The following is a 27,364-nucleotide window of genomic DNA, read 5'->3' as shown; positions in this document are numbered from 1 at the left end:
TAGAGCATATAATGTGTATCGAGTGTTTCCCACAGCACTAGGATGGTGGTGAACAGTCAATGAACATTAGCTAGGACAATTACTGCATGAACATTTCATGGGCTAGTACCCAGTACAACCCCCACTGGGAAACGCTACCCCAGACACACCCCACACAGAGCGACTCTGATGAGAAGGTTGAGGCCTGGCCCACCCACAGGCCATTGCTGGTTGCATGCCCCTAGACAGGCACCAGCTTCACAAAGACTGGCCTCCCGGAGGACGAGGATGGCAGTGGCGGGTAAGGAGCAGACAAACTTATAATTCAGCCAGAGGGCCCGGGACTCCTGGCCCAGGGGCTGACTGAATCTGCAGTTCAGAGAGGTTTGAGGAGGCCCAAGTATGGGCCTCACTCAATGAGAGTGACCTAGAATTACTGAGTTGTAAACCCAAGAAATCTTAGAAGTGCCCTTCTGTGACCCTGTTCTGAGGTCCAAATGAGGGGAGAGGAGCTGCAGCACTTTGGTCTGGAGCGCTGAAGACCTAGAGAGGAAGAGCCCCACGCTCTGGGCCTCAGTGCTGGCTGGCTGCCTCCCCAGGTGCAGGAACTCCACAGCAGGAAGGGACGTGCACTCACAGCCCTGGGCCAGCAGAAGAAATTCTGCTCTTTCGGGAGCCTGGGGTGGCCCCACTGCATGTTAACGGGTAATTCCGGGGCGCCCACCCCTTCTTCAGGAGTGCCGCCGACCCCTCCAGCCCCGGGCTGCCACCTACCCCAACAATCAGTAACTCTGAAGACAACGTCAGTTCTTCTCAAACAGTTTAATAGCAAATAAACAAAGGAAGGTACCACACTTGGCAGATACAAAATGACTTTTTGTCCGTGTGTCTGTGCAATTAAAACAGATTTAGGTTCCCCATTGGGACAAAAGGAAAAACACACAGAAAAGGAAGGAGATTCCTTTTAGACACATACTCCCTTGCTCGAAACTGGTAACAATTTTTTTTTCTCTTTTAATCCACTACACAAACTCTGTGATCAGGTCAGAAAAGCGACAAGGGCTCTTCTTGCCATTTTTTTTTTTTTTTTAAACCATTAAAGTAAAACTCATAATTTTCTACATAGTACAACACAAGTTCACACAAAAAAGACATTTTCTTTTGCAAATCAAAACAGGAAAGAAAGGAAAAGCTCAAACAAGGTAAAGAAAAAGCATTTCTACGGCTGAATCACGACTTTGAGTTGATTGAATCCCATTGTTGCTGCAGAACAGACTGTGCGTTTGGTCATAGTGGCAATTTTTTTCTCTTCACATTGTGAAATCACTTTACATTGTTTTCTAGTAGAAAAGGCAAAAAACTGTACAAAACCCCTAGTGTTAAATACAACGTTTGTACCAATAAAAAACTCACACAGGTTTGTCTCCAAAATGTAAAGTTTCTTTTTTTTTTTCTTTTTAAATTATTCACAAAAAGCAGCTGGAAATCAGAAAGGCAGCTGCCGCTCCAGGGTCTCAAATCCATTAAAACCACCACAGAACAATTAAAACAATCAGAGAGAGAAAAGGAAAAGGAAACAACGTCCAACGTTTGGCATTTGGTTTTATCCACAGGTTTTCCCAGAGCTCCTCTTGGAATTGAAAGCAAAATATATTGGCAAACATGGGTTCTGAATACACAGGAAGGGGAGCCTCAGCGCCTTCTGCCAACAGAGGCAGCTCTGTGCAGTCAGACTGTGGGGTGCACGGCAGTCTCGCTCAGGCTGGGGTTCCTGGCCTCTTTCCATCCAATCACCCCTTCGAAGAAATTAAGCAGCCTACCATACACTGGGTCTCCACCTGGCCGCCCTTTCCTTCTAGTAAGAGTGGCTTCAAGCATAATACTAGGCAACCCGCCAGGTCCCAGAGCAGAAACTCTGCCGAGATCCCTTCCTTTATCAACTCCAGCATGGATGATGCTAACAGTGCTTCTACCTTCCCACCCCCCTCCCCCCAGTCCCTCGGCTACCCCTCTCCATCCTTCCCTGGAAATCCTACTTCGCAGCTCTCTCACCCACCAGCAGCTTAGGCCTGGGTGGGATCTATCCCAAACTCCTCCCTCTGCAACCTCTTACCTCCACAGATCCATCGTGTGACCTCTCATCTCCTCTGACCTCTCCCTCTGCCCTTCACATTCTTACTCAAGTCCCTAAGACCCTGAGGCTGGATGGTGCCACAAGAGAGGAGGGCAAGTTCCCCTCAGGGAACCAAGGAACTGGCTTGCCTGGCACCCAGGGACAGTAGCTATTTGGCTCTTCACCCAATTAAAAAACAAAACAAAACAAAAACAAAAAAACAAAACCAAACCCGCCCTAACCCCCACCCCACTAGCTGAGCCAAGAGCCGAGCTGCAGTGAGGAGCCAGTGTGGGGTGGCTGGTGCCCAGGGCTGTAAACAGTGTGAAGACTGTAGTATTGTGCTTGTCACCTAGGAGAAGCGCTACAGATGTACTGCCACTTCGGGCGCAGACGGCCTCCCGCGAGTGGCTAAGAGCGCCCTCCTTCTTCGGCGCTGAGGGTGCTCACTAGCCTCTCGCCCACCCACAGCCGCCTTCTGAGTTCTACCTCTGCCCCTGTGCCTCTCTGGACCCCCTTCCCACCCGCCTCTGAGCAGAGCAACCGGCCTCCTGAAGGCCCTGCCGAGACCCGGAGGCCGTATGAGGTGACAGTCTAAGTGCACAGGCAAACGCTCTAAGGGCAATAGAGGAGAAAGTTGCCACTTCAAAATAAAAATAATACAATCTTGGAAAAAAAAAATTACCCCACATCAATTTAAAACAGCTTCTTTGAAACCCTTTTAAATCGGTCAGTTTCTGCACAAACTATAGAAAACAGAGAGGTGAAGGTGATATATACGAAGGTGTGAAGAAACAGCAGGAAACATGCAAAACTTGTTTTTTCTGGGCATAATCTTAGTAGGAAAAGAAAAAATTCAAAACAAAAACACAAAAACAATACAAAAACAAAAAAAATCAAAGCATCACATTTTGCTGTGGAGACTGCAGGAAGAAGCATGGAGGTGGGCACAGCAGGGCTGAGGGGAAGGGGCCAAAGGGATCTGCAGACTCCCGGCAGGGTTGCTCCAGGGAAGAACCACAAAAGAAAAAGGGCTGGCTGGGGCCCAAACTGCAGCCGGTGGTCAAAAAGGATTCAGGTGTTTTCTGCAGTTGAGAACTCAGAAAAACAAAAATAGGAACACATGCGGTCTCCTCAAGCCCCACAAACTATATCAGCAAAATGTGCTCAGGAGCCTCAAAGGTTTTAGTGACATCTTTTATTTCATTGTTTACTTCAAAGTTGTCTTTAAAACTAAGCACACAGAGAAACAAAGCCTAGAAACAGACTGGCTGTGTGTTCACAGAAATACAAACACCACGCGGTATGTGCTAGTAGGGCTGCTCTGAAGACAATTACAAAGAATTGGAATCACAAAATCAAGTGGTTATCTTATGAAGTTCTAGAAAAATAGATTTTTTTATATTCAAATGCAAGTTTAAATATTTCCCCTTCAGCAGTCGTTCTAGCAAAACCAATTTGGCAGCACAAAAGAAAAAAAAAAGGAAAGAAAAAAGAAAAAACAAAGAAAGAAACAAACATAATAAAAATACACGTCAGCATCAAAGGTCAACACAAGGTCAAAGGTGAGAGTTCAAGCATCAGAGAAGCTGAAGAGACAGGGATTTGGACGATGTACTTGACGCCACATCGACATGCTTTAGGCACAACGATGAACAAACGGCAGGAATCTAGAAAAAAAAACAAACCAGAAAGAGGGAGACCCACTGAGTTACACAGAGCAATACATCCAAACAAAGAGAGAGAGAACAGGAACACTCACTGTTGTACAGCCCTGAAATGAGGAGGCGGGCGGGGTAGGGGCTGGGTAATGACAGGGAACTTTTGCACATGCTAACAATGGACACAGGGAAAAGTCAAAAAAGGACATGGAGGACACCAAGAAAACATCCAACTGCCAGAGACAGAGGGAACCTAAGGCTTGGATTTCCCCAGAAGCGCCCAAACACATCCGAAAAGGTCTCTCTGGTGGAGCAGAGCCTCAGCCTCTCCCTCAACTCCTGCTCAAGACTCAGGGAGAAAGTCAAAGTTGCAGGCTGGGCTGGGGAGAATTCTTCAGAGAAGAGGGCCAGGATTTCTCCTCAGTCCTATGGGGATGGCCCTTTGTTCCCAGAAATCCAAGCTCTTAGCTTCCACGCAGGCCCTGGCTGCTCATGTTGGACCCAGGAGACAGTGTCTGGCTGCATTCAAGGCAAATCACTTTCATGATGAAACCCAAGTAAGAAACAGAACTACAGCAGAAAACACACTTATACACGTGAGACCCCCACACAACAGAAAAGGGCTGCTTAAGACTTGACTGCGAGTCTCCACTCTCCGAGCTGACGCTTTCACACCATGAAACTTGTAGGGAAGCAGCTTCTTCACAAAACCATCTTTGGCCTAGGGAGAGAACTGTGCTCAAGGGCAGCACTGCTGTGGGAATTCGCTGGGCGGGGGACAAGAGAACAGAGGGAAGTGGCTGGGCTCACCAGCTGGCCGCTGTGGCAGCCCAGGGCCCTGCTGAGGTGCACGCTCCTTTTAGAAACAAGAACCCACAAGCAGGTATGAAACCTCAAAGTGTGGTATCAAAGTGGGCTAATTACACCTTTACCTTTCATGTCAATAGGGAAGGGGTTTCATAAGGTCCCGGAGCCCAGGGCAAATCCGTGTACAAATAATAGTGAACTGGGGGAGGGGGGAGAGAAAGGGAAGAAAGTGGGAAGAAGAGTGGAGTTCTGGGCTTTGGAAAACCCCACAGTGGCCAAGGAGGAAGACAGAACAGGTCAGCGATCACAGCACCGGCAGCACCCTGGGGAGCACAGCTCTCTCCTCCGCCAATTCACAGCATTAACTCCTTCCCCCTCTGGCAGATTAGCTGGGCTGCAAACGGCCACAGAAAGTCAGTAGTTTCAATCATACACAGCACCCTGTGTGTACAACAATCACATTCTGGATTCTACAAAATCCTGGCCTTTTCCAGAGATATAATTTAGGTAATAAATATTCTCCACCCCGGAGCTGTATAAAACTTCTATAAAAATAGAAACGACATTCTTGGTTCCAGCTGGTTGGGATTCAGAACAGCGCCTCCCCAACCTAGCATTTTTTTCTTTTTTTGTTGTCTTTTTTCTTTTTTATTTTTATTTTTTGCATTTATTTAAAAAATCCCATCATGACCCTGGAAGCCTTTGGAACAGTTTTATCCTTGAAACACAGGACACATTTCTCCCAGTGCGTGGAATTCAAGTTTACGTGGTTCAGCTTAAGAAGTATGTTTCATCATGTTTCTTAGAGGACAACACACCCAAGTTATCACTATGAGAAGGGAACAGCTGTCCCAGCTTCAATGGGATAATCCAATACCACCAACTACCTGCACAACAGCAAGACAGTCAATCCCTGTCTGTGGCCCAAATGGACAGCATGACAAGGAGAGAGCCCCCATCTGACTTAATAGCAAACCAACCCCTTTAATCTCACCTCTGCTGCTAGGGGTCAGGACTGATGTCTGTGAGGTTTAAGATCCCAGGGACCCGGCCCCTGGCCTTGGCTAAGATCGTATATTAACAGGGCCACCTCTGCCCAGGTACACATTCCCAACAGCGTGTCCCTTCTGGCTCTCCACCCCCACAGCATTTCTGGGAGCAGAGGCAGAGCCCGGAGGCTGTGTGGGTCACAGGCAAGGGCTGCAGTGAGACCTGTGGGAGGCAGCAGGGAGCTAACTGTAAGCACAAGGACAAAAACGAACAAGGTGATGCTGAGGTAAATGAACACTAAATCCATATGGAGGTTGTAAACGTCCTGTTGTCTCCTCTGTCGACAAGAGCAGAAGGTGGGGCTGGAGCGGGCAGAAGAGGGGCCTGCCTCCGTTTTGACACTACATCTGGGACATCTCAACCAAGGAGGCAAACATGGATTTCTTAATCCTTTTAAGTACTGAGTGCTGGCCACTGGTAAACGCAGCACTGGCTTAAAGGGACCTTAGGATTCAGGTACACCAAGAAGCAGGCTCCTCCTCCCCCAGCTTGATGGCTTTTGATCACTCTGCTCAGGAGAGGTGCTCCCTTCAACTAGATGCTGTAAACCCTTCTTGGATCTACCCTCGTGAGAAACCTGTGGCCGGGGATGGAAGAGACATTCCTTGCTGTGGTCAACTATAAAGAAGAGACCAGACAGTGTCTTCCCCAGAGGGCTTCTTTAAAGGGACCTGGTAGAAATGGGCCACGGTCTAATAGTTTGGTGTTGAAATAAACTAAAAACGACCTCTTTGACCGGCTGCTGCTTCCTAACAGCCACCAGCCAGGAGGGCAGGGCCAATCCAACACCAACGGCTGGCTGGGAAAGCTGATAATGGGTGATATATCCCTGCTTTTTGCATATGTCAGGCTAATTTAACAGGTGCTTTATTTCCAGAGAATTGTTAGCCCCTTCTTAGGAAAGAGGGGCAGAAATCCCAGACAAGAATCTAAAAAATAGGTGGCAAGAACTCAGTATTTCCACAGAAGGCAGCTATGGAGGAGTTTTAGCCTCCAGCTCCCGGGGCTGCTGGGTGTCAAGTCACTGTCACTCTCCAAAGCCAACCCTACCTCCTCCACCCCCCAAAAGCTCTTGGATGTCAGTTCTCATTTCACCCACTCTCGTGCTCAGGAAGATTCTGGGGGTCAATTTTTTGTTTCGCTCAGTCCTCTCTCTTTGGGTAGTTTGGGGCAAATTCCGACCTTCTTCTTTAATGTTTCTCCACTCCCCCTCCCCCGCCCCAGGGCAGTTTGATGTTGGTCCTTCTCAACACACTGGTTACAAACACAGCAAACTTTTAAATAAAGAAAAAAAACTCAGGATATGGCACCTAAACTCCAAAGTAAAACACTGGAAACCAAAGCACAAACTTGTCCTCTGTACGAAGCGAAATTCCCACAGAAGGCAGTAGCCGAGTCTTCAGGGCAAGCTGTGCCTGCGAGAGTGGCAGGGATCAGGGTCCAGGGCTGTCAACACACAGCCTTAGGGCTTCGAATCATTAAGGGTGCTCCTCCCCCACTTACCAGAAGACCCTCTCACTCCAGTCTCAGAGGGGAGCACGCTCAGTAGGGCTTGCTGTCATTCTTCGAACGTTTGAGCTGCACTTTAAGCCGCTTCATGCCAATCTGAAAGCCGTTCATGGACTGGATGGCAGCTTGAGCCGAAACAGGATTGTCGTAACTTACAAAACCTGTGTGTCCAAGCAGAAGCCTAGGTGAGGGGCATAACGAGGCAGGAAGATTCTCAATCTTCCTTATGCAAGAGATACCTTATGAGCTTAGTCTCAAATCCCAATTTTTCTCAGCAGGGACAAGAATTCTTGAAATTATATCACATGAAATAAATCAGGTTCCTAACAGTAGCAGTTGACATCTACACAGTACCTTAAAGTTTTTTTGGCCAAGCCATTTTCCATACATTATTTTTACCTCTGGAGTGACAGTGTGGGTAGAAATCATCATTCCCACTACAGAAATGAAAAAACTGAGGCTCAAAACGAGGTAATGTAACCTGCCAAAGGCTAAGTTAAACTATAAACTCAAACTCAGCTCTTTCTGCTATCAGCCCCTTCTCTTTCTTTCTAGCTGGTAAAAATACTTAACCCTCCCGACACCAGAAGAAACACCAACATACCAAAACACTTGCTCAGGTTTGTCTGCTTGTCTATGAAAACCTTGGCAGACACGACATTCCCAAAGGGCATGAACATCTGCAGCAGGTCCTGGTCTCCGAACTCCTGGGGCAGGTGGTAGATGAACAGATTGGCTCCTTCTGGACCTTCAAAATCCCCATTGATTGAACAGGTCAGTGTCAAGCACACTCATCCCCTGCACCGACTCTCATTTCCACCTATGTTAAAACTCTCAGCATCCCAACAAACAGAAATTCACCTGGAGAACTAAACAGATTCTCTAAATACAAAGCAGGGAGCTGAAGGGCGATCCCTGAAACAGGTTCCTGCCCTCTTTCCCGTTCACCATTCCCACGCTCTGTCTCACTGACAAAGGTCAGAATTCGACCTTGTGGGAGGATGGTGTGCTGGGACAGTAAGTAGGCAGATTTGCGTGTGGTGCAATAAAACCAGAGACTACAGGGTTGTAGAGGAACAACAGAAAAGGAGGTAGAGATTATAAATAAAACAGGTTTCAAAATTGTGCCTAGAAACTATAGGGACAGCAAAGAGATTGGTAATTGCCAGAGGCAGGTGGCGCAGGGACCTATTACAAAGAGACATGAGGGAATTTCTAGGGGTGATAGAAATGTTCTACATCTGTGGTGGCAGTTACGTGCCACCATTTACCATTTACCATTTACCACTGTGCCTCAGTAAAAACATATTTTTTAAATGTGCCTATGATAAACAGCTAAGCTCAAAACTAGAATATGCTTTCCTCTTCAACCATTTACACTCAGTGATTTCCTGACCAAAGAAGAGGCCTTTTTAAAAAAAATTTTTATTGGAGTATAGTTGATTTACAATGTTGTGTTAGTTTCCGCTGTACAGCAAAGTGAATCAGTTATACATATACATATATCCACTCTTTTAGATTCTTTTCCCATATAGGTCATGACAGAGTACTGAGTAGAGTTCCCTGTGCTAGACAGTAGGTCCTTATTAGTTATCAATTTTATATATAGTATGTATATGTCAATCACAATCTTCCAAATTATCCCTCCCCACCCCCTTTCCCCCTGGTAACCATGAAGTTTGTTTTCTACATCTAAGACTCTTTCTGTTTTGTAAATAAGTTCATTTGTACCATTTTTTTAGATTCCACGTATAAGTGATATCACATGATACTTGTCTTTCTCTGCCTCCCTTACTTCACTTAGTATAGTAATCTCTAGGTCCATCCATGTTGCTACAAATGGCATTATTGCATTCTTTTTTTATGGCTGAGTAATATCCCATTGTATATATGTAGCACGTCTTCAGAAAATCGCAGTCCAGCCAGTCTCCAGCCACCCTGGCCTCCCTGCTGTTGTCAAACAGACAGAACACTGCTGCCTCAGGGTCTCTGCACTTGCTGTTCCTCTGCCCCATTACTCTTCTTCCTCTAGATACATGCATGGCTTGCTTCCTTCCTTCCTTCCTTCAGGTCTTTACTTATACGTCAACTTAGAGAGACCTCCTTCTCTATATAAAATGCTATCTTTCTGGCACTTTCTATTCCTCCTTCCTGCTCATCATTCTCCAGAGCACCATTTGGAACACCTCATGCTTCTGTTTACTGTCTATCTCCAGAGTTCCATCAGTTCCCCCACTACCACATCCTAGGGCACATAAATGTCCAATTCAGAGCCGGTAAGGATGCACTGCACCAAGGCTCCTTGCTGCTAAAGCAAGAGAGGATACTTGTCTTTTTCCTACATTAGTGCTTAAATCTTGCCAGCTCCTGGTTAAGAAAACCCAGTCATATATGAGCACAGAGATGTTGGCAGCACCTTCTATTCATACAAACCACTTTCAGGCCTCTTTCTGCTTAAAAAGCCTCTCCTGAATTAATACCATTTATGTCAAAGCACACACTTCCCACTCCATCAACCCCTGGGCCATAACTCTTCCTGTCTCATCACCCTTCAGTGTGTCCTCAATTAGGAAAAGCATAGATCAGAAAGTGAGGAAAATGCCAAATGACAGAGCTAAAAGGGACACCTAGACAGAAGATATCCTCTGACAGATTTATAATCCACAGAGAAGACTTCCTAACAAAAACAGACTGCCAGTGCTCGCTTTGGCAATACGTATACTAAAACTGGAATAATACAGACAAGATTAGCATGGCCCCTGGGCAAGGATGGCACGCAAATTTGTGAAGTGTTCCACATTTTTGTGAAGTAAGCCGGAAAGAGAAAAATATCGTATATCAACACATATATGTGGAATCTAGAAAAATGGTACAGATGAACCTATCTGCAAAGCAGAAATAGAGACAAAATGTAGAGAACAAATGTGAGGACACAGTTGGGGGGGCGGGGCAGGGGTGTGGCATGAAATGGGAGATTTGGATTGACATATGTACAGCCGCTTGGTATGAAACAGATAACTAGTGAGGACCTGCTGTACAGCACGGGGAACTCTACTTGGTGCTCTGTGGTGACCTGGATGGGAGGGAAATCCACAAGGGAGGGGATATGTGTTTACATATGGCTGGTTCACTTCGCTGTGCAGCAGGAACTAGCACAACATTGTAAAGCAACTACACCCCAGTAAAAAACAAAAACAAACAAAAAAATAGACTGCAGACTGCCAAATGGTGTCAGACACAATAAAGCCAGTATGTTTCTTCATCTAAGAACTGCAGCCCCATCTCAGGAGAGAATACAGAGGTTCTGACCTGAGCCGCATCCAGAAAGCAGACCACAGTTTCTCACTCTACCCTTGATACTGCCAAAGAGGAGTGTTTAAAAAAAAAGAGAGAAGTGTTGGCCTGACCACCTACATGGCTCTCCGGGGCTTTGCCCTGCTTTTTAGAGCTGGTCAGATGGAGCACCCACCCATGTCCCTGACTCCAGTTTCCCTTGGCACTCACCTTCTTTCTGGCTTCCAGCAGCACCAATACTCTGCTGTGTCAACAAGTTCTGGTTGTACAGAGTGGGGAGCGCCGCCGCAGCATATTGCTGGATCCCCGAGTAGGCCTGCGTGAGGGCCTCCATGGTGCTCCCAGTGCCATTAGAAAGGCCACTGCTGCCCAGCCCACCATTTAAAGCAGCCATCCCTTGGGGTGAGGGTGGGGGGAAGAGCAGGATTAACAGATTGGAAAGACTCAAGTGATGCCAAAGACAAATGCCAAAGAACACCCTTTCATCTCCTTAGCTTCTCCCTGAGGAGGAATATTCCTCTGACTGGTCAGATTTTAGGACACTCACCAGGCCTTGTGGCTAATGGGGACATTTAAAAATGCCACACCCAGGTGCGGCTCTCCCCAATATCTTCTTCCAACCTGTGCGAGAAGTGATACCACTTATACAACTTGCCCCATTTTTTTCTTTGGCTTTGCTGCCATTTTCTCACAAAGAGCTGGAATGTGGTAAAATAAGAGTCCCAGGACTGGAGACTAAAAGGGATACATATAGTCTATGACAAGATGTGGGCAAATCCTATCATCAAAATAGCTGCTAACATTTATTAAGCATGTACTAGTTGCCAGACACTGTACTAAGTAATGTGCTCAGCACTTTACCTATGTTCTCATTTAACTTAATAACGCTCAAAGTATTCTATTCCCACTTCATAGATGAGAAAATGACCTTAGAAAGGTGGTCTTAAGTTACAGGTAGTTAAGGGGCAGAGATGGGATTTAACTCAGGTCTGACTCAAACTCCCATGATCATTTCTAACTTCACTGGGCCACCCCAATCACTCATTCTAACGGCACCCCTACCAGAGTTGTTTAAAATGTGCTATCTGCACAAAGAATGGCTCCATGACATCCAGGGACTGGCCCTCACCTGCCAAGGAGCTGACGTTGAGGCCTGCTGTTGCTCCAGCTAGTGTCTGCAGGGCTCCAAGGGAGGCGATGGGATTGACAGAGCTGCTGCTGCTGGAGCTGGGTGAGGACCCTGCTGTCAGACATCCACGAGTTAAACTCAGACCAACACTTACCTTCTCAGGTCAACAGGAATCAAAGCACAAGTTATGTTACTCAAGTATTCTCTTTATAAAGAGGTTTTTCAGTTACTGATATTTCCCCCCAGCTACTGATTTTGATAACTGTCCCTGCAGGACATAGAAGCAAGTGATGATTACAACAAACTAAAAACTACTAGATTTCTCTTAAGTCAGAAGATGACATTTGAGGGCTTCCCTAGTGGCGCAGTGGTTAAGAATCCGCCTGCCAGTTCAGGGGACATGGGTTTGAGCCCTGGTCCGGGAAGATTCCACATGCCACGGAGCAACTAAGCCCGTGCGCCACAACTACTGAGCCTGTGCTCTAGAGCCCGTGAGCCACAACTACTGAGCCCGCGTGCCACAACAAGAGAAGCCACCTTAATGAGAGGCCTATGCACCACAATGAAGAGTAGCCCCCGCTCACCGCAACTGGAGAAAGCTGGAGTGCAGCAACAAAGACCAAAAATTAATTAATTAATTAAAAAAAAAAAAAGACATTTGAAAATTTACTGTTCATGATCTGACCCCTTTGGAAATGGGTGTTAACTACTCTCCAGAATGACATACTCCTCTCTTGGGATTCTGCCCAAGGCACACAAGGGCACACTGGCCCCTATTATACATGCTTACCTGAACTGGTGAGTACGCTGAGGGGACTGCTGGATGTAGTGAGAGCATTGGTACCACTTGGTGTGTTCTGAGCTGCACTAGCTGCAGCAGCTAGTGCAGCCAAATTCTGTAACTGCATTGCATTTAACCCTGCAACATCCAAAGCAAGAGATCAGCCAGCAGATAAGGGTGCCTCATATCCACTCCAGCAATGACCGTGCACACTGGCAGAAGGCTGGTCCCAAAGAGGAACTGTCCTAGATACAGGCAATACTACAAAGCTCCAAAAAGATTCAGATCTAACTCAACTCATTCAGAAACTGAACATTTCCTCAGATAACAGATGTCTAATCCAACAGCATGCCAGCCCAAATGGATGGGCAATTAGGAAACCAGAAAAGAGGGGTGGATTCTGTGTTCTACCATGGAGCCCGGTATCTAAGAGAGCAATGCCAAACCCTGTGGCAGAGAACGAGTCTGCATCTGAGCCCCTCGCTCACACTTTACAGGGGATCTGTTCTCTGCAATGGAGGTGAAAACACAGAAACGGTAGTAGAGATCCAGAAGGCAATGGAGGAGATGACAGGGGGATACACGTGAAAACAGCAATAGTAGAGAGAACAAAGAAAAAACCACCACCTGAAGAGTCGATTAATTATCAGAAAAAGAAGAGAGAAAAAACACTGAGGAGAAGACTTCCAAGTAGAACCTAGGCAACACAGGTAGAAGGAGAGCAAGAAATCTGAACTGCACTGACAATGTGTGGCAAGCTTTTTACTAGATAATGGAAAGGCAGATGGGTGAGGGTGGAGAATTAATGAGAATAAAAAGGCTACAACACAGATTTACAACCTAGCAACTTTTTGAAAACACAGCAAACTTTAAGTCCCTGGGACAAAAATGAACCACTGTCAAACTTTTCTCAATGGCACAATGCAGTTTTCCTAAGATCATCCCTTCCTCAGGTGCACCTGCCTAGCCCTATCTCGCTGCAGCAGGGCAGAGGCAGGCAGCTCTGGAACGGTCCCCTCCCTGCCTCCTTAACTTTCCTGACAGCCCCTGGCTCAGGTTTGTCTGTGGAGCCTCCTTTTGTTATAAACTCAGGTATTTGCCAATTAAGTTATCTGTGCATGTTAACACCAAAAAAGGTAATTCACCTAAGAAATAACATGTGTAAGACACTAACTGCCTGGGTTCTAGCAGCTTCCCGGAAAGCCATGCACATAGAAGCCATCTTAGACTTTTCCTCAGAGAGTCACTGAAAAAGTTACTTTATTGTGGAAATAAAGAATTCCTGCAATTTTCTCCTTATCAAAGTAGTTGCAGATAGTCTGAAGATGCTAACAGCTCTTTTCCATCTTCCTCCTTAACAGAGACTTAAGGGGGTAGGGAGCAGCAGACAACTGCAGAGCAATATGACATCAACAGCTAAAAGAGCCACCTTCTACAGACAAGGTAGTTGAATCCTAGGATGTTCATCTTATGTCAGGGTTTATGTAATGAGTGGAAAAAAACTTTTTTTCTGCACAAACGGTAGAAAACCCTCAGACTGTTGTCAGCCGGGTCTGTTGGCTTGGCTGCTGCTGCTCCTCCGCAGCAGTGAAACACTTACCTCCCATTGGGTGGAGGCTGCTCAGGGTGTTGAGGTTCCCAGAGGAGGCAGTCTGCTGAAGGAGCTGCAAATAAAGCTAGACATTACACCAAAAACAGAACAAGAGTGAGAGTGAGGGCTGGTTCTGCATCTGGGGTAACTCTACAGCACAGCAAAGCGAGAGTGCAGAGGCCCCCAGAGAAGAAAGTTGAAGACAAGAACCCAAGCCAACACAACAAAAACATAAGGCTTATGACAGCACAGGACAACACAACACAGCTAAAGCCCTGGCCCAGAAGACAGTTGTGTTTGTTGAGTACAAAGCCAAGCTCGAGTCCCTGGCAACAGAATGCAGCACAGCAGAGGACAGAGGTAGAGGAGAGAACTCAACTCAACTCAAGCAGCCATGTAGTCCACTTAGAGGAGTGTCTGCATATTAGTGACTGCCATTTCTAGCTCCTCTCCCAAATTCTCCTTTGTTAGGTCCACACATCCTATTTTGTAACTTGTTCCCATCTGGAGACCTCATTTCTGCTTCACACAACTATTTAAAATACCAAACCTAACCATTTCAGAGTATTTCTTGGAGTCATCCTTTACCAGCCACAATGAACCTGTGACTAGATCAATCTTGTCATAACTAGAATGCTACACATTCATCTAGCCCCATTCATCTCACTGTTGCAGATGACCAAGTGAGTGCTGGATCAGTCCATATCCGTTCAGCGTACATTCTCTTTCAATGGTTGTTCCATAACAAATAAAACAAGAGGACCTGTCCATGAGCTTATGACCTCCATGACCTTACTCTGTACCTTAGCAAACTGCAACCCTCATCTAACCAACCTGCTGAAACCTTTTGTTCCATTCAAACCCAATCACTGTTCCTTATGAACAGCTGGTATTCTCGTTTCTGGATTCTTTATTCAATCTGTTATTCATTCCCATAAACATCTGACCTGGTTCCTCTGTCATCAGGAATCTCTCTATTCCAAATGTGTTTCAGCAAGTCCACAGACCTCCAGAGGCAGAATGAATAAATGTCCAGACACAGAATTTTTACCAGCTTCTGAAAGGGGTCTGCTACCTCAAAGATTAAGAACTAATTGCTCTAGTTCTAAGCCCACATATTCCAGTACCTCATAATTAATGATGATATACTATCACTTTCACAGTCCATTAGCACTCACATGTCTTCATTTCTGTCTTCTTAAATACCTTGGGCAACGAGTTCAGTCCCAACTGGTGGACTGTGCATATTGTACTAGGCACTTCACTTCCTCCCTAACTGAGAAGAGCTCTTAGGGAGGGGATCATGTCTAACTGAAACGAAGAGACCACAGCTCTCAACATACACCATCATGTGCTTGCTAGATGTGGCAATGACAACAAAATGGGGGGTCTTCCCTAAAAGAAGGCTCCAAAACTCTCCAAAAGCAAATGCGCATCATGGAGATAATTTTCAAGGCATTATCATTTTGGCAGAAGACCTAAAATCTCTCTGAATTTTCTCAACTTACAAGCAATGTTCTAGCACCGAGAAACAATTTAGTTTTTAGGAATATAACAACCATCTATACTTTTTGACTTCAGAGAATTACTAGTGAGGGTAAACTGGGATTTCTTCTAACATTTTAGAAACATGGAAACCAGAGGGCATCAAATTAGCCAAAACCTAGTACTGGGGGATAGAAAACATTGCCTTTCTTCTGTTTCCATATAAAATAATATTTTAAAGGATGAGGAGTGAATGGCTATAATTACCTCTATGTGTATATTTCTAACTATCCATACTAATCTAGTAGTTTCACCATTTATTTTCCTTCCTTGGTAACTTCACAGATGACTTTTTCTTTCTGATTCAAAGATGAGACAGTTTTAAGTGTCTTGTGCTATCTGCAATTCTTTTAAGGGTTAAAGCAGTGATAATCCCCCATAATATACATTGCAGATCTAATAAATCTAACCAATTGGAGTCTGCCCGTCTTTTGGATTCCATGACTCAAACTCAACAAGAGAGAAATCAAAGGAAATCTATTTACTATTTAGTGAACTCAAATATACACCTGTAATACTCATTTAATAATGTCCACGTTAATCTCTTGATCTCTCAGTCAGCGGAAACATTTACTATCATATTCTACAGGGAAGACTCAATAAGGATTTTAAGGATGCCCTCTACAATCTACTAGAAAGAGATATAGAGAAAGAATATTTGGTAGCTAAGATTTCCTCAGGAATTTTTTTTCTTGGGGGCAGGGACATATGAGACGTTTCTAAATTTTTTTATTAGAAAATTAGGATTTCACTGTAATTTGAGCAGAAGCTCAAGATATAACCAAAGATATGCAATGAGAGAGAGAGCGTGTGCGTGCACGCAAGACTAACGTGAAAAGAACATTTCATTGCCTGAATTTTTATGTAAAATTCTGATATGCTGAAAGTTGTGACTGCCATTATGTATGTTAGCTAGGAACAGCAGAAGAAGAAACAGCTGGGAGCTTGCACAGCCTGCAGAAAGCAAACCACAAAGACTCACTGCTAAATACTGGGGTCCAAGAGTATTTAGACCAGCAAGGTTTCCCCACACAGATGCTGCGCTGATCTGCTGCATCTGCTGCTGGAGCTGCTGGGCCATTCTCTTCTGCTCTTTGTCCTTCTGTGTATCAGCAAATTTTACCACCATGGGGGAAGAGCAGCCCTATGAAAACACCAAAATCAAAGGGTCAAAATCCTCATTCTGGGTGAAGGGAAAAATCCTCCTTTCTAGTGACGCGTCGGCTGCATTCTAATTCCATTCACTGTCAAATGATTCTCTTCGTGATAGGCACAAGTGGCAAGATATAATTCAGTTTAGTTCCAATATGCTAATTTTAAAGAAAGCACCAGTTTTTAAATTAAAGACGTCTGGCCTTCTTAACTTTTAGGGCAATCAAATGCTATACATGCTACTGGGCTTCGACTGTCAACTGTCCTACCGCTCTCGGTCCAAGGAACTTCCTTCCCCCTTTCATTCATCTGCCCCTACCTCCATGGTCTGTGCTTGGTGCATTGCCTTGATAGCTGTCTGTGCCATGGCTCTTGTTGTGAAGGTCACAAACGCACAACCTGGTAAGAGAAGAATCAATAACTCATCCATTCATTTAATTATTTATTTATTTATTTATCTGACTGACACTTACTGAGCACCTACTGTGTGCCCAAGTACCATGCTAGCAATACAGACATGGTTCCTGCCTTCATGGTTCATGATCCAGTGGAGAATACAGATATGTTATGACAGAGTGATAAGTGCTTTAATGAGAAACCAGGGATGCACACAGGGGAAAAAGTGCTTGAGGGATAAAGGAGGAATCATATTCTCTAGCTTCTCTTGTGAAAGAAGTGTTTCCGTTTTGGCATGGAGAACCTCTCCAAGGACTGGAGCAGAGACTTTTAATACATGACACTTAAGTGCAGAATGTAGACTCCTTGAGGGAATTGGGATCAACTGATAGGAGTTGTGACAGGACCTAAATACACAACACCAAATCCAACCCTCTCCATCATGACAGTGCCATGTTGGCTAGAGATCACTGGTTTCCACTGATCCAATTAAAAAGAGACTCCAAATTTAGGATGAGTACTTTTAAAGGCTAAAAATGTACCCACCTCGGCTCAGGCCATCAGGTCCCCTCAATATCCGGCATTCTTCAATCTGTCCGAATGAAGAGAACATGACTCGGATGTCATTTTCAGTGCACTTCTTGGAAATCATACCAATAAACAGCTTCCTGTCTTCCACTGCTAAGACAGTAAAAAACAAAAGGCTTGAACATTACTACTACAAGAGGTAGTGCAGCACAGAGCTCTGTGCCTTTATACCAGATTTCACCGATTTTAAGATACACATTTTTTCCCCATAATTTAGCACCTACTCTTACAATCAATGGTATCTTAAAATTATAATTGGAACCATTTAGATGAAATATAGTAGCTTCATGATCTTGTGAAAGTTACTTAACCATTTTGTACCTGTTTCCTCATGTGATTAATAGAGATAACTGAGTTTACCTCAAAGGTAGCTGTAGGTATTAAATGCCAAGTACTCAGCATCTTGCCTAGCACTTAGCAAAGTTTGCTCTCATTAGCAATACTATTGTACCAAAGGACGAGGTTTCATACTTAATTGATATGACAAGAGAAACAGAACACACATCTCAGTGAATGTAACTGTCCACTTTCATTTTCTGGTTATTCTCTTGAGGACTAAGTTTTTCTTCCTAATTTGTTCAGTTCCCCATTTCACTCCAGTTCAAAAGAAATTATGGGGCCTCCCTGGTGGCGCAGTGGTTGAGAGTCCGCCTGCCGGTGCAGGGGATGCGGGTTCGTGCCCCGGTCTGGGAGGATCCCATATGCCGCGGAGCGGCTGGGCCCGTGAGCCATGGCCGCTGGGCCTGCGCGTCCGGAGCCTGTGCTCCGCAACGGGAGAGGCCACAGCAGTGAGAGGCCCGCATACCGCAAAAAGAAAAAAAAAGAAATTATGTTGATCAAAGGCATTCCAGTTCACTCTAAAATGTTCTTGTACTATTTCCCTGTCAACTCTATCTGACTTATTTGCCATACTTATTTTAAAGAAAAGGACAGACAATTTAGATGACAGATTATTTACAGCACTGATTTACTACCTTGCACCATACAGAAAAATTAACTCAAAATGCATTAATTCTGAGTAAGTAATGGATTAACTGAATATAAGACCTGAAACCATAAGGCTTGGTAAGCTCCTTTGCATGGGTCTTGGCGATGATTTTTTTGGATTTGACACCAAAAGCAAAGGCAACAAAAGCAAAAAATAAACAAGTGGGGCTATATCAAACTAAAAAGCTTCTGCACAGCAAAAAACAAACAAAAAATTGTCAACAAAAAAAAAGGCAACCTACTGAATAGGAGAAAGTATTTGCAAATCATGTGTCTGATAAGGAGTTAATATCTAAAATGTATAAAGAACTTGCAGAACTCAACAGTGAAAGAAAAACAACTTGATTAAAAAATGCGCAGTGGATCTAAAAAGACATTTTTCCAAAGAAGACATACAGATGACCAACAGGGACATAAAAGATGCTCAATATCACTAATCAATGTACTAATCATTTGCATTGTAGGGAAATGCAAATCAAAACCACGAGATATCATCTCACCTGTTAGGATGGTTATTATCAAAAAGACAAGAAAGAACAAGTGTTGGTGAGGACGTGGAGAAGAGGGAAGCCTTGGGCACTTGTTGGTGGGACTATATGGTGCAGCCACTGTGCAAAACAGTATAGAAGTTCTTCAAAACATTAAAATTACTACCATATGACCCAGCAAGTCCACTCCTGGATATTTATCTGATGAACACAAAAACACTTAACTTGAAAAGACCTATGCACCCCCATGTTTACTGCAGCATTATTTACAACAGCAAAGATACAGAAGCAACCTAAGTATCCATCAACAGATGAATGGATAAAGAAAATATGGTATTTTACACACACATGAATATTATTCAGCCATAAAAAAAGAATGAAATCTGGCCATATGTGACAACATGGATGGACCTTGAAGGCATTATGCTAAGTGAATTAAGTCAGAGACAGAGAAAGATAAATACTGTATTGCTCTCACTTAAATATGGACTCTTTTAAACAAACAAACAAACAAACAGACAGACAAACAACTGAACTCCGAGACAGAGAGAAAAGACCGGTGCTTGTCAGAGGCAAGGGAAAGAAGGTAGGCAAAAAGGGTAAAGGGGGTCAAAAGGCACAAACTTCCAGTTTCAAAGTAAGTTAAGTCATGGGGACATAAGGTACAGTATAGTGACTACAGTTAATACAGTATTGCATGTTGTTTTTTTAAAAAATAAACTTATTTATTCATTTATCTTTGGCTGTGTTGGGCCTTCGTTGCTGCACGCGGGTTTTCTCTAGTTGCGGCGAACGGGGGCTACTCTTCATTGCGGTGCGCGGGCTTCTCATTGCGGTGGCTTCTCTTGTTGAGGAGCACAGGCTCCAGGTGCGTGGGCTTTAGTAGTTGTGGCTCGAGGGCTCTAGAGCACAGGCTCAGTAGTTGTGGCACACGGGCTTAACTGCCCTGTGTCATGTGGGATCTTCCCAGACCAGGGCTCGAACCCGTGTCTCCTGCATTAGCAGGCGGATTCTTAACCACTGTGCCACCAGGGAAGCCCCGTACTGCATGTTTAAAAGTTGCTAAGAAAGTAGATCTTAAAAGTTCTCATCACAAGAAAAAATTTTTGTAACTATTTATGGTGACAGATGTTAACTAGACTTACTATAGTGTCACTTTGCAATATATACAAACATTGAACCATTATTTTGTACAACTGAAACTACCATGTCAATTATATCTCAAAAGATTAATTAGAGCACAATAAAATCCAAATGCCATGAGAACAGCAAATACACAAGAAGAAACCTTATAAGGGGAGGGCTTTATATACTTGCTTACCATTGTTCTTCTCACTGTCGGCAGGCTTCATCTGTATAGGATGATGCATCTAAAAAGGAAAACACATGAATATTACTATTGAACACACCAAAGGAATTCAGAAACATAAATGAAGACTCTAAAGGAAATACCAAAACTGACCTTAAGAGTTGTCTCTGAACTCTCGCCTGCCTCATTATCTCCCCTCCACAAAATATCAAAATAGAATGTGAGTCAACAAGTCAAAATTCTCTTGGTTGAAAGAGAATTACTTTCAGCCTATCTTCTTTGAAACATTCCCTTTATGTCCTCCTTTACATCAATTCCTGTGGCAGTCACCCTTTTCCCCAAATGGTTTTCAGTGTGTGCCTGAAATGTATAAGTATGTTCCATATGTCAAAACCACCACAGTTCCACTTACTAGTAGGAGCTTTCTTACCCCTGGGAGGACCTTCATGTTGTGAAGAGCATTCTGAGCTTCTAATGCAGCTTTTCGGGTGTAAAATGTAACAAAACAGCACCCTGCAATAAACAACACTTCAGGAAATCAAACCAGTCCTTTGAAAGCAGATAATTCCTAGAGAACTCCCTCCTCCAGGTATATATTGAAAATTAAAAGAGAGGGCTGGGTTTATTAAAATTTGGGGGGTGGGGGTGGAGGGAGGGAGATAGAGAAAACCTAGCAGTGGGGGGGGGGGCGGAAAGATTTTCTATCATTTTCTTCATTACTATAGTCTCCTGGTTTTATTAAAATTCTTCTTTAACTGCTCTTATAACTTCTTTGGGAAAGATGACTTTTCTTACAAAGGTCACAGCACCATGCCATTCAACCTGCTCTACCTGCAGCACCAGGTAGTGTGCTGGGCAAGAAGACTGAGCTACAAACCAGACAGACAGAGGTCTTGCACTCTTGCAGCCTGTAGTCTACAAATCTTTCTTTCTCAGAACAAGCCTTACACTGTAGCCAATTTCTACCATATGCCTCAAATATAATTATCATTTATTAAATTATAAAATGACTTAAGAGCAAGGACCTCAATATCTTTTTGTTGGACTCCTGGTTTTCATCAAATATAATCACATGTCTAACAGCACATGGCACTTGACTGAGGAGATCTGGAGATTCTGTGCTCTGTATCTTTACTGGGGATCGGAAGGGGCAAGTATGTCTTGTCCATAGTCCATAGTCCCATAAGATATGGTACAGATTTCTTTCAAAATCACCCTGCAATTAAGATTTTAAATTACTTCATATTATACTGACAGTCATTTTCAGAGACTATAATACTTTATATTTTTGGTTAACAATGCCACAAAGAGAAAATAATTCTTCAGCTTCTAGGTCCTCTGCTATTAAGCTGGTTTCAAACATAAAATCATGCTTGCAAACATCTGCACTGTAGAACAGCTTTCACAGAAAATTACTCTGAAATGGGTCATTTGGGAAAACAAGTGTATGTCTATGTGGTATGGGGCAAAGCTAACACCATATCTACTATCAGGCCTATAAAACTTCCACTCTGCTGGGTATTTCTGGAAGCAGCTTGCCTTTCTTCTCCTGTTCATTTTTTTTTTTTTTTTGCGGTACGCAGGCCTCTCACTGTCGTGGCCTCTCCCGTTGCGGAGCACAGGCTCCGGACGCGCAGGCTCAGCGGCCATGGCTCACGGGCCTAGCTGCTCCGCGGCATGTGGGATCTTCCCGGATCGGGGCACGAACCCGTGTCCCCTGCATCGGCAGGCGGACTCTCAACCACTGTGCCACCAGGGAAGTCTTCCTGTTCATTTTGTAGGCTATAACAGGTCACCTACAAACAAGTTGTTCCTAGTTGCTAAGGCATCCCAGAAGGCCTCTGTAACACTAACAGAAACCCACGGGTACCTGGACAGTCTTTCTCTTTCCACTTACTCTAGCCAAAATACTAAAGAAAACCTATGTGGTCGGTTTACTTCAACTTTATTTTTGTCATTCCACTCCCAAGAACAAATGAGAGACTCACATGAGTCTGTCTCTTGAATTTACAGATCTCAAAAAGGACTGCCCAAGATCCAATTTACAAATTATCCTCATGATGTCACCATAATTTTTTACTTTTAAGCCATTAAACGTGTTTGGACTCGGAGATATAGCTACAACAAAATGACAGGGTTTTCCCCCCCCTATATGACCACAAGAGTATCTGGCAATGAGAGAGAACATGCACATGATTGAAAATACATATAAAAGTCAAAGCCCTTTACCTTTGCTCTGAGGAGGGTTTTGGCTCCTATCCCTTAGGACGTTGATTTCATAGACAGCACCATACTGTTCAAACAGTTCCCTCAAGTCCTTCTCTGACCAGGTCCTTGGAACCTGGCCCACAAACATCTTGATAGCATCAAGATCCGGTTGGTCTGGGTGGTCCAGGGTGCCGTTCATTTTCTTTGAGCTGCGTAAAATAAAATAAAACTTCTATTATGTATTCATGTTGCTTCCTAGAGAATCTTCTTTTCCTTAAAGGTCTCAACTACTTCCTGATAAAGTAGGGGGAAAAATTCTACTTCCTTTCACTACTTCCATTCAATTTACCAGAGTTCCCTGGTCCTCCCTCACTACGCCACCCCTTCCATTAGATTCCCAAACTAAAGTCACCATTCTGACTAGGACACCCTGGGCTTTAACTAAGGAACTGCGTGTCAGTCATTCCTTGTCTAGCTAGAGAAGTCTCAGAAGAACTTAAGAAGTAAAGTTCCTAAAGCAGATTTTCATCATTTTTAAGCATAGCTAATAAAACTTTTTAAAATGTCCATAAAATCACAAAGAACTACTGCTTATGGATAAGATTCAGGATTCTCAATCTACACGATGATGGGTGAAAAGTTTTCTTTCAGTAGATGTTAGAGCAGAAGCACATGATTTCCAAGGCCTAAGCTAAGAACTGACTAGAATGTTAGCCTTTGGATGTTGCTGTCTCATGCATAATCCTGATGCTCTTGAGTGAGCCCCCAAATCAAAACAAAGCTTTGCCTCTTAAACTTTCACAAATGACTGTTATATAAACAAAAACAATGATGTCATCATTCTAGGGTTTTTTGTGTCTAAGTTATCCAATTTACTGCTATTTCTCCAAGATTTTACCAGTTAATTCCCTTACCAACTGTAACCATTATAATGTCCACAAATTCCTCCAATCCCATCACATCAAACCTGTTAACACTCCTACTTAAATACCTTCATTCCTACCCCTGCCACTGCCAAGAACCATGGGGAACTCCTGCACTGTAAATGATTCCACTCAGAATGAAGCAAAGTCCTTCGCCTACCACCTTTCAGGATCTTATTCTTAGCATGTATCCAAACCAATAACAACTTAAATTCCAAATAGTTAGCATGTTTAACTTTTGTTAGTGTTTGCTAAATCCAGACATCATATCATCATGTTCCAATGTGCCATGTTCTAATATTCAATCCCAAATAAAATGCCACTTTTCTTTAAAGGAAAAACAATAGTTTTTTCACCACTGCTATCCTTTGAATAGTATTTGAAGATCCTTGAGAATGCTGAATCCAGTAGTTCAACCTCTGTTAAATTCCTAAATCTCTTGTAACTGAATACAGGGCTATTCTCATGTCACCTGTGCTGAATCTAGCACTAACTAAACATCAAAAGCTTTAAGACAAATGTCATACAGATCAACCCTTGCTGCTAAGTCTGTGAAGGTTCCTCATACTCTTTCAGGTTAACTAGTCAATTTCATCAGGACTCAAATAGTACTAAATTTCCAACTTCACCATAGTATTTAACACATTTTAGCATAATCTGGCTCTGTCTACCTCTCCCAACAAGACTAAGAGCTCCTTGAAGGCAGAAACTGTTTTATTTCCTATTCATTCTTATAGCCACACCTGGTATGGTGCCTGATTCAAAGTAATTACTCAGATGTGGGGTAGGAAGAACTTCTTGTTCTCAACAATTCCCCCATTTAAGCAACTAACCTTGATAAAAATGAATGCGGTGCACAAAGAGGGCTCACAAATTAAAGAGCAGATATCATCTCCTATGATTGTTTGACTGTCACAAGATGAACCTACTCTTTTTTCCTTTTTAAGTATTTTGGAATACACTGTTTTATTGGTTTTCCTTTATTAATTTAAAACCATGTATGGTAAGTTGTTGCACAAATACAATATAGCTGCTTCTAGAAGCTTAATCCCAACATTCTAACAGAAATCATTCTACCATGAATTTTTTTTAAAAAGTCCTATGACTAGTGAAAAAATGGGAGTTACTCCCTACAACCGATTCCCAACAACTTTAATTACCAGTTTTAATATTTTATTAATATGTCGCTAAGTTTAATCACATTTCTATTCTAGGGAGGGTTAACACAGAATCCAAATAAATGGTGCTTAGAATGTTTTGACTATAAAGGAAACAGACAGTTATTTCTGAAAAGAGGCAGGAGTTTATTAGTTTGTATTACATTGGAGGCAACCGTGCTCAATTTGTCCCTTCTGTATTTGTGTGCTGTTCTAAACTAAATATATCACTGTTTAGTGCAAAAGCATAAACACAGTCAATATATGTGAATTGTGATTTACCCAAAAGTTCAGTGGAGACTCAGCATTCCAGACAAGTGCCTTTCCTTTCCTTTCTCTCTTTACTCTCCAAATCCCTCTCCATTTCTTCACGTCCACCTACTCCATGAATCACCCTTTCCCGCCGTGTATACCAATTCAAGAGCCAGAAGAATCCCCCAAGGACCAGGGGCAATCTTCAAACTTAACCATTAGAAACTTTTACAGCAATCACACTGCATAATTTTACGTATGTTCAATCGAATATTAAAAAGATACGCAAAATGCAAGCTTACACCTCATTATTTTTTCTATGAAATTATCGTATTGTATTTAACAAGTTGGGTGGCGGGAGGGACAGGACATGGTCCTTCACCAGTTTAAGAAGCACTTCTACAGCACAGCAAATGATCAGGCCAGGCTCAAGGTGCAGTGGACATCATGCAACTGGAGTTATGCACTGACTTATTTCTTCCTCCAATTAATACTGAGCTCTTATTTATACAGGCCAAGCACTGTGTTAGATGTGGTATATATCAGTGAATAAGGAAAACATGGGGTATTTCTTTGGAGCACATGAAGACACAGTTAGTGCCAATATCAGCTAGAGATAAAAAAGAGAAAAGCAACCACATGTGTACCTATGTATATGTAATAAGCAGTCACAAACTTTCTCATAAACTGTTATTGTGTCTGAAGAGATGAGCAACAATGCTCTTCCATTCTGAACCTTCCACACATACTTCCAGTATGCATGCTGTCCTTAAAAGTAACCACTGCATAAAAGAGTCACCTGGGGACAAGACTCCCAGTGTGATATGCCAAGGATCCCACAACATCCGGGTATGGCATTCAGCCTACGTATCACTGGACACATTCTCAAATTTGTGCCTTACCTCCCCATTGATGGAGAGCTCCTCAGTCAGTGATCATAAATTATATACATTTATTATGTTCACTCAAGAACCAATGAATTCAGCAGCCCCTGGAGAAGTATCTATACTGTCCCTGTCATTCCTAAGGGACAAGTCTGTGGAAATTCTTATCTTCTGTGGAAGTACTGCCAGTACTTCAGTGAAGTATTAAACTGGGAGTAGGATGGAAGAGAGGAAAAGCATGGCCTGCAGCAGTGAGGGAAGAAGGGAGATGAGAAGGCAGCAAGTATTTTAGGGGAGAGGCATGACACCAACCCACTTCTGTTTATGTTTCTGACCCAGCAACTGGCGAATCATTAAGAATTAGAAACTATGAGGGATCAGGACCAGAGGCTGCCTTGTCTACCTGATTCTCGATGGAACAGGCCATAGGAAAATGAAACAACCAATTTGGAAGAGACGGGGGAGAGAAAACAAAGCTTTATTTTCAAAGCACACTTCCATTCAAAACTCTTAAACCCTCTCTTCTCTTTCTCCTTTCAAAACTTCCCAGCACCAGGCCCAGCTCAGAGGGCAGAGTTAATGTTCTTTCCCACTTCTTTCCCATTCCTTGGCCCCAGATGACTAGACCAGGAGGTGGATCTTAACCCAATAAGCTGATTCACTGGCTGGCTGGAAACCTAAGACTGTGGCCTATGCTTAAAACAGAAAGATAGGCCTGGCTAATCAAGATCCTCTATAGCTGCAGTGAGCAAGACAATAGCCACTAGCCACAGGTGACTATTCAAATTTAATTTAAAAAATCCAGTTTCTCGATTGCACTAGCCACATATGACCAGTGTCTACTGCATAGGACAGCAGAGACACAAGTTGTTTTTTTTTTTCTTTTTTTTCTAGCCGCATGGCTTGTGGGGATCTTAGTTTCCCGACCAGGGACTGAACCCGGGACCTCGGCAGTGAAAGCCCAGAGTCCTAACCACTGGACCAGCAGGGAATTCCCAGAAGAACATTTTTAACATCACAGAAAGTTCTATTGCACAGGACTGCTCTACAGAATCTAGAATGGGTTAACAGAAACAGGTAGTCAGCGGTGAAGTTGGAAGAGGAAAAGCTGCAACTCGGGACAGCACGAGTTAAGCTGACAAAGATGAAAGGGCAGTGGCAAGAGATAAGAGGAGTCATGCTACAATATAGATGAAGCTTGAAAACATTATGCTAAGTGAAAGAAGCCAATCACAAAAGGCTACATATTGTGTGATTCTATTTATGTGAAATGAATAGGCAAATCTATAGACACAGAAAGTAGGTTAGTGGTTGCCTAGGAATGGGGATTAGGGGTAGGGAGAAAGGGAGGGAATGATTACTCATGGGTACAGGGTTTCTTTTGTGGGATGAAAACGCTCTGGGGGGGTGTCAAGACAGCCTGGAAGGGCAATGGCAAAGCCAAGCCATGCTGCAACCAAAATTATCTGGTAGATGAAGAATAGAAGCAGCAGCACATGCAGACAGAGCAGAACGTGTGCCCTGGGTCAAAAAGATGGAGTTTCCGGGTCTTTCAGCTGTA

At 43.5% G+C, this 27,364-nt stretch overlaps 1 protein-coding gene and 1 non-coding gene across 22 annotated transcripts in view; one reads left to right on the top strand and one right to left on the bottom strand.

The window, feature by feature from the left end:
- Positions 1-1,974: 1,974 nt before the first annotated feature.
- Positions 1,975-27,364, bottom strand: part of CELF1 (CUGBP Elav-like family member 1) — a 72,363-nt gene continuing 46,973 nt past the window's right edge. For 9 of the 21 annotated variants that reach the window (XM_060104732.1, XM_060104735.1, XM_060104727.1 and 6 more), the window contains 13 exons: positions 22,609-22,796; positions 20,792-20,892; positions 20,392-20,440; positions 17,554-17,688; positions 16,931-17,010; positions 16,442-16,603; positions 13,924-13,999; positions 12,333-12,461; positions 11,543-11,656; positions 10,624-10,809; positions 7,724-7,867; positions 7,114-7,280; positions 1,975-3,762 (listed from right to left, as the gene is read on the bottom strand). In XM_060104732.1, coding sequence (XP_059960715.1) covers positions 7,153-7,280; positions 7,724-7,867; positions 10,624-10,809; positions 11,543-11,656; positions 12,333-12,461; positions 13,924-13,999; positions 16,442-16,603; positions 16,931-17,010; positions 17,554-17,688; positions 20,392-20,440; positions 20,792-20,892; positions 22,609-22,796 — 1,492 coding nt within the window. In that variant the 3' untranslated portion in view covers positions 1,975-3,762; positions 7,114-7,152. The remainder of the gene's footprint in view (positions 3,763-7,113; positions 7,281-7,723; positions 7,868-10,623; positions 10,810-11,542; positions 11,657-12,332; positions 12,462-13,923; positions 14,000-16,441; positions 16,604-16,930; positions 17,011-17,553; positions 17,689-20,391; positions 20,441-20,791; positions 20,893-22,608; positions 22,797-27,364) is intronic. The other 12 variants (XM_060104733.1, XM_060104722.1, XM_060104717.1 and 9 more) reach the window with 11 other exon arrangements.
- LOC132494554 (U6 spliceosomal RNA) lies at positions 9,817-9,923 on the top strand. The gene has a single exon (XR_009533130.1). It is a non-coding gene; the product is annotated as a U6 spliceosomal RNA (small nuclear RNA).

The sequence above is a fragment of the Mesoplodon densirostris genome, chromosome 7, assembly GCF_025265405.1.
Source record: "Mesoplodon densirostris isolate mMesDen1 chromosome 7, mMesDen1 primary haplotype, whole genome shotgun sequence".
NCBI lineage: Eukaryota > Metazoa > Chordata > Mammalia > Artiodactyla > Ziphiidae > Mesoplodon > Mesoplodon densirostris.
The sequence above is the reverse complement of the archived record's forward strand: the minus strand, read 5'-3'. Positions and strand labels throughout refer to the sequence as shown.